The sequence below is a fragment of the Parasteatoda tepidariorum genome, chromosome 8 (assembly GCF_043381705.1).
Source record: "Parasteatoda tepidariorum isolate YZ-2023 chromosome 8, CAS_Ptep_4.0, whole genome shotgun sequence".
Classification (NCBI taxonomy): domain Eukaryota; kingdom Metazoa; phylum Arthropoda; class Arachnida; order Araneae; family Theridiidae; genus Parasteatoda; species Parasteatoda tepidariorum.
The window spans coordinates 50,533,240-50,540,930 of NC_092211.1; the positions used below are offsets into that span (position 1 = coordinate 50,533,240).

Here is a 7,691-nt window from a genome sequence, read left to right on the forward strand (position 1 = left end):
TTTTTTTTTTTTTTTTTTTTTTTTTTTTTTTTTTTTTTTTTTTTTTTTTTTTTTTTTTTTTTTTTTTTTTTTTTTTTTTTTTTTTTTTTTTTGCATGCAAATAAGAACTAGATTGGTTGAAAATATTTACTCCAAAATACTAACCAATCAGCTTCCCTAAGATACTCTCGCTAAATCCAGTTAGTCGATTTGAATTCATTCAAGCTAATGAAGCATTTTTGTTGCATTCGATTCACATGCGCGATTGAAACTTTATACGGTTTGTGCATGCGCGAGAAGTTCATCTTGCGTATAGTTTCTAAACATTCACAACCACATGTAGAGCAATCGCATGAAATGTGAATGCTCCCTTAGGTCACTTTCTCTACGATTTTTAGAACCACATTTTTTTTCTCGGCGGTAATCAGAGGTGCAGTAGCCACTTTCTTATCAACCGCATCTCCGAATTCGCAGTCACAACTTTTTTGTATACAGCATGAATGGTTCTTTTCCCTAAATTCCTTCTATGGCGCTCGGATGTTCGTGAACTGCATACAGTGAGAATGGCCATTAAATTATCACGCGTTGCACATTATTTTAGCAAATGGTAGGTACTTTATTTGGGTCGCACTAGGGTTGCACAATGGGCTATGAGCAACGGTCTTGGAAACATCCCTGAGGATGATCCAACAGCATCACAATTTTTATCCTCAGCAGAGGAGATGGCTTTTAGTAGCCCGACGACTTGCTTTGAAGTCGAGCACTTTAAGGTAGACATGTTTAACGACGACCGATGCCGGGCACAATCGGTCTCTGCGCAGGCTGATCAAAGTGGTTACCCACCCGCCTACTGACCGCAACCAGTGTCTTCGGTATTCTACTGGGAATCATGTTCTCTCAACTTATGTATTTTACAACAGTTAGGTTCTCGTTCGCTTCTCTAGCAAATGGATAAGGATGAATTATGTACAACACACGAACAGCTCATATTGCTCCCGATTCCTCTTACGCACTTGTGAATTTTTAGGGACAATTCACCTGGTACCCGATTACCTTAAAACCCCATACAAATGCTTAGAAGCCACAATAAACTAAACGATTTTTCCATGTTCGGAGAGGCAAACGGGAACCTAACTGTTGTAAAGTACATTTACGAGCGAAAACTCCTCAATTCAGGTTCACACTCGCATCTGCGAATTCGCTAATGCGACTTTTTTTTCTCATACAGCGTGAATGGCACATACTCTTTCCTTTTTTTCCTGGCATGTATCTTCTTAATGGTAAGCTGCCCTCTTAATGGCAACAAGTTCAACAGCAAGATCGTCATCAGACGGAAAAATCGGAAGAGGGTAGTAAACAAACTTTTGTTTCTGGTTTTGTAAGGAGTTATATTTCCATGTGAAAACAATTTTTTCTTCCATTTGCTATACTAACTTAACGTAAGAATTTTTTATTCTTTCAACTTCTGTTTAATTAGTAATTATCTTTAGGTTATTAATTACCTAAGATGACACAGCAATAAGTCATTCTTATTAGTAACCTTCAAATCTTTATTTTGTAAGCTTTTTCCCAATATTTTATGAAATTAAGTCAAAATCAATTTATTATTTCTCGTTTGTTATCAGTATTATTAACATTTTGTAATTTATATTTTTAAACTTGTTTTACTCATAGAGCTATTAAAAAATTAAACTAGCAAGATTCCGGTCTTTCAATTCAACTATCATCAATTATTTATATTTTACATTAAGTCTTATATACAGTCTTAAATGCGTTTTATTTATTTATTAATTAATTAATTTTTTTTGCTTACTTAACTTTAAAAATTTGCTTTCAGATCAGGCTGTCGCATTAGTTTAATAACATAATTTTTATAAAGAAAAAACTCGCTTTGAGTTAACATTCTTATATTAAGTCTCCAGTTTTTTAAAAAAATTTAAATTTCTAGCATTAATAAAATTTAGAGTAAAGACACATTACTCCAAAACTTATTTTAGCAAAATTTATTGCAACTGCCTGATTGTTTTTTGCTGACATTTATGCATTTAAAATATGAGAGAATGACATTTGTAAATGATGGAATTGCCCCATCCCCAAGTTAGCCATTTTTATATTTTACTTCAATTTGTCCAAGTTAAACAAGCAATTTTATTTGGTGCCTTGTAAATTTCAGTTGCTGCCAATATAGAGACCCATTAGTGACATTGCCGCCGAACGGTAGTGTTCTTGCAGAAAGATTTTTCCTTTGGTAAATAAAAAATTTTGGTTTTCTTTTTTGCAAAAAGTTTCGAAATATTTTATTTTTTCTTAAGAATTGTATTCAAAAGATGTCTTCCTCGCACTTTGAAGTGGGTTAAAAAATGCTTGTTATTTTTCTATTCTTATATGAGAATAATGAAGTAAAAAATTTGGTTTTCTTCTCTGTTAAACTTTTCGTTCTATTTTTTCATGCAGTTATTACTACTGATTTTCACATAGCCTTAAAAATCCTATATTTTTAGCACAATATTATTTTCTACAACAACTGAATCTCGAAATGAAAACACGGATTTAGTAACGTAACCCCTTTTTGAAGAGTCAGATTTGCTTGATTTCGCTGTTGATCTTCTTTTTCGGTAATTACTGCTACAGATTTCAGAATTTATTTATTATTATTTTTTTTTTTTAAGGTGATGATGAATTACGAAATGCGAAAATCGAAATAATTATAGTGTTATCTTTCTACAAAATGCGAGAATATCCCCCATAATATAAGAATAAAAATATATTACATATTTAATTTTTAAAAGAAAAACAAGATTTTATTTGATCCGATTTTTTTATTTTTTGTTGAAGTTAACGCTTCTATTACTTTAAATTAGTTGTTATATTAGTTGTTTAATTAGTTATTATATTTGTGTTTCTTAAATATCTTGCAGAAAGATATTAATATTTGAGAGGTATGTTACAGAAAGCCCAAAAAAATTCTGCCACAGGGTATAGAGATATCTACTGTCTGTAATGCAGTTGTGCAAATGAATTTTTTTAACGCTCTTGTCAGTAAATTCAACCTATATAACTTTAATACTTAAATCAATGGAAATCTGTGACTTATTTTTTGACTCATTAAAAATTCTATTGATGAATGTTTAGAATTTAGATAAAAAAACAAGGGTGTAGTGGAATTTTTTATTTTCTTTGGTTTTTTGAAAAAAATCTAAGTTTTTTGGATTATTTTTGCTGTTTTTTAAAAAATATTTTAAACTTTTTAATTTTATTTATTTTTTTAAGTTACTTAAAATAAAAATGGGTATTATTTCTTTATGCAGGCATGTTTAACATAGAATAAAATACAAACGTAAAATAAAATGCAGCCACCTACCAAAGATACTTATCATGTTCCCAATCACACTTTTTGGCCCAAATAACTGCATCAATCTAAAATTAGAAAATTTTTAACCCAATTCAGCTAGAAACATAAATTTATGTAAAAAATCTATGTGTTAATTTTAAAATATGTAACTAAAAAAAAATTAGAATTTTTCTCTTATAAAAACTTTACCACTACATACTAGTTTTTAAAAATATCATTGAGCAACTTAACAATGGGTTGCATTTTACAATGAATTTAGTGAGGTATTTTTGGTATTACAAATTACTTATTTTAATTATGTAACTCTTTGCATCTAATAGTCCTTAAACCTAGATAACTGAACTTAAATCTATGTTAATCTTTAACTATTCATTTGACTTATAGATTATTAAAAACAAATATATTTTTTATATTCCTTTATTTTAAATAAATGAGTGTAACTTGTAAAATGTATTATAAAATTTCGATTAAAAAGTAGAAATGCGTTAAAAATTATCGTTTGTACTCTTGGCAGAAGTTAAAATTGTGCCCTACACAAATAGCTCTGTTGCAGTAGTTGCATATGTATCTTGTCATTCTATGTTTTATTGACGATAGAAAGTATAAATTCTGTGTTTGTTCATTGCAATTTTAACTGCAGGGTTTTCAATATTCAAGATATCTTCATTCTTTATTTTGATATCCCTCAGTGGACTGATCGTAAAGACACCGTTCCTAGTTGTTCACCAAAGTAAAACATCACTGGCTGCGGTCAGTAAGCGGGTGGATGATCACTTTGATCCTAGGGACAGAGGGTGTGCGGTATCAGTCCTTATTAAACTATTCTACCAGAAAGTACTCACCTTCGCCGGGCTACCTAAGCAGGGGAGCCATCCCCTCTGCAGAGGATCAAAATTGTGATATCGTACCATTATCCTCTCGAATGTTTCCCATCCCGTCGCCAATAGCCTCAGCTCTGGTGCAACATAAATAAAATACCTACCTACCTTTATTTTGATGGAACTAAACATTTGACTGTTTGCCATTGGTTTCAGAAAATCTTGAAAAGTAATAAATGTACAGTGCTGCTTCTGCTTATCACCTTTGAATAACTCCTCTTACTAGTTTTGAAGGTAACTGTGAGTGAGGTAGTGTGAAAGCAGTGGCAACATCTCCAATTTAATACAGGGTTCATTAGTCTATTAGAGACGAATATTTAGTTATTTAGGGTTAAAACTAAATCATGTTGTTCTGCAGAAGAGGCATAAAAGAGGTAATAAGCTTTGTGTTGTATATTCTGTAACCAAGTTAAAAAGAAAGAATGATACCTACATCTTGTATTTAAACATGAATTTATGAGGTCATTTTTTCTTTCTTTTATCTATCAGAGATATATGGGTTCCCTTCTTATAATTAAGTTTACCCTATTCAAATCCGTGGCTTCTTTATTTGAAGCCATAAATTAGTAGCACAGTTGATGTAAAATTGAAAATCACAAATTCTATGCTGATAATGAAAATTAATGAATTAAAACTTGTTAAAATTACTTTTTACCCACTAAATAGTGTATACTAAACTGATTTGTTAAACTATTGGTTCTGCAATTCTGCAATGTTTGTTCTGCAATTTTTATTTGATATGTTATTTATTGCATAAAAAGAAATCCGTCGTTTTTCGTAATCTACTGACATGATAGAATTGGTTATCCTAATATCAGCAGTGGTTTTTCTTGTACGCCGAATATCCTCATAGCTATTGTTGACTCATTCTTTCCTCCAAAAGTATTCTAAATTTTAACATTATTTAACTGTAGATTAATAAACAAGTCAGCTAAACAGACTGACTTGATTAGGTTTTAGACATTTCAGACATTTTTTTTAAAGTTAAATTCTTATTCTTTTAAATCTTTGCAGAATGCATTTATTCATGTAAAGTCTGAAATAGAAATTTATGCTACTATGAGCACAATAATTTAATTTTCAAAAGTTCACCGAGTTTTGAAATAAAAAAGAGTGGGAAAAAGTTNGCCGAATATCCTCATAGCTATTGTTGACTCATTCTTTCCTCCAAAAGTATTCTAAATTTTAACATTATTTAACTGTAGATTAATAAACAAGTCAGCTAAACAGACTGACTTGATTAGGTTTTAGACATTTCAGACATTTTTTTTAAAGTTAAATTCTTATTCTTTTAAATCTTTGCAGAATGCATTTATTCATGTTAAGTCTGAAATAGAAATTTATGCTACTATGAGCACAATAATTTAATTTTCAAAAGTGCACCGAGTTTTGAAATAAAAAAGAGTGGGAAAAAGTTCTTAAATGTTCGTCTGCCTTCTTTAAAAATACTGCAGTGACATATTATCTCATATTTACTTTATTGTAGGAAAATTGATGCGTAGATTGTGGTTATTATGAAGTATTTATCAGAGCTCGGGGATGAAAACTCAATAATATTTAATAATTTTTCACTTGGGACACTAATTTACTGCCACTGCATAAAATTTATTTTAAAGAGTACATTAACAAAAGTTTTTGTTTAAAAGTTTTTATTTTATTCTGTAATTTAATCCTTTTTTTTACATTTTAACGCTCCTATGACAAAATACGGAATTGCTTAATTGCTCTTGCACTATGAATATAACTTATGTTGATAGCTTTTTCAGGAAAAAAATGTATTAAAATGGCATTCAAACACAGATAATTGCAATTACTTTATTCTAGGCTTGCTTCTATAGCTTACAACTTGTTTATTGTTGTTACTCTCTTATGTTTTTTCTTAATACTGCATTTATTCGTAATTTTGTTTTCTTTCAGGATAAGAAATGGAATCTGCAGACAAAGATTCAAAACCAGAGAAGGAAGAAGATCTCAGCAAGCTATTAGACAGCTGTTTAGATGATTTCAACAAAACAATGCCGAAAGCCAGTGCAGCTAGTAAACAAAATACCACTGCTGGTGCGACAGCAGCATCCAATGCACCCAGTGGTGCTAGTGATGCTTCTGGTCTTGAAGCAACTTGGACAGAAGAATTTAAGCAGTTCAATAAAATGATGGAGACCTACATGGATGATGAGGGAGAAGTAGGTGACATGAAAAAGTGGATGGAGTCTCTTTCTGGTGGCCAGAACACTCCTTTTGATTCTGATGAATTTGCCAGAACTTTTACCGACACCCTTAAAGAACTCACTGAGCAAGCTCAAAATATACCTGAAACAAATCCAGAAGACTTGGCCAATTTATTGGGGGGTCTTGATTTGGGTGGTGCATCTGGTGGTGGTGGTGATCAGCTCTCTGATGTGATGCCACTCATGCAAAATGTTATGCAAAAACTTATGTCCAAGGAACTGCTCTATCCATCCATCAAAGAAATTGTCGAAAAGTATCCTGATTGGTTAAAAGAAAAGCAACCCACATTATCCCAAAGCGATTATGATAATTATAAGAAACAATATGATCTTATGCTTAAGGTGTGTGAGGAGTTTGAAAAAGAAACAGTCGATACGGAGGCCTCTAAAAAAGAACAGTTTGAGAAAGTATTGCAGCTAATGCAACAGATCCAAAATTATGGTAATCCTCCCAAAGAGCTTGTGTCCAGTGTTGGATCTGTACCTTTAGATGAACAGGGTAATTTACAAATACCTGGATTACCACAGCAATGCTCTGTAATGTGAAATCTATTTATTTTGTATATACCATTTCAAGTTAAATTTGCTGTCCTTTGGATAATATCCTGATCATTATATTGATTTTTGTTTTAATTAAGGTTTATAAGAAATAAAATATTTTGTAATCATTTTTCTCTCCCTATTTACTTACAAATACTGTGATTGATGAATTGTTTTGTTAATCTTAAATTTTGTTTGCATACAAATAATTTTTATTAATGTGAGTTTATTTTGATAGCTGTAAAAAGAGCTATTTAAATCATATACTTTTCATGTTTTTGTTTTTAAAATGCAATCAATTAAGGAACATTTTTTAATTAGATTTTTCCATTTGGTATGCTGAATGATTTCTTATACCATTTAGTGCAGCCTATAAATTTTAAGGATGGTTTTATTTCAATCAAATATCCCACAAGACTATAAAAATTGCTAGTCTCATGTTCTATTTCATCATATTCCAATTTATTTTTAGTGTTTTTAAAAGTTTTTTTAAATATGATTTTACGTAAATGATAATTTTGGTCTCAATATGTTAAAACAACTTTTCATAACAAAGAGTAGTGAACGTGTATTAGTATAAAATTGATATGTATACAGCTTTGAAAGTGCACAATATTCTAAATATATTTTTGAAAATAACACTTTATATTACTCTGGGAAATGGAATTATGAATTTATCAAACGTATTAGAATTTAAATTTTTTTATTTATCTT

General features: G+C 30.5%; 1 protein-coding gene across 2 annotated transcripts; it reads left to right on the forward strand.

Annotated features, from left to right (window-relative positions):
- Positions 1–1,257: 1,257 nt before the first annotated feature.
- LOC107446123 (peroxin 19) lies at positions 1,258–7,105 on the forward strand. Of its 2 annotated transcripts, XM_016060695.3 has the most exons (3): positions 1,274–1,418; positions 2,153–2,227; positions 6,127–7,105. In XM_016060695.3, exon 3 carries the CDS (start codon positions 6,135–6,137, stop codon positions 6,981–6,983), a length of 849 nt encoding a protein of 282 aa, XP_015916181.1. In that variant the 5' UTR covers positions 1,274–1,418; positions 2,153–2,227; positions 6,127–6,134; the 3' UTR covers positions 6,984–7,105. The 2 variants fall into 2 exon arrangements, with proteins under 2 accessions (XP_015916180.1, XP_015916181.1); XM_016060694.4 differs by lacking the exon at positions 2,153–2,227 and having other exon boundaries at positions 1,258–1,418.
- The last annotated feature ends 586 nt before the right edge of the window (positions 7,106–7,691 follow it).

Excerpts from the sequence above, each read along its gene's own strand:
- LOC107446123 (XM_016060694.4), top strand. The coding sequence starts at position 6,135 with ATGGAATCTGCAGACAAAGATTCAAAACCAGAGAAGGAAGAAGATCTC.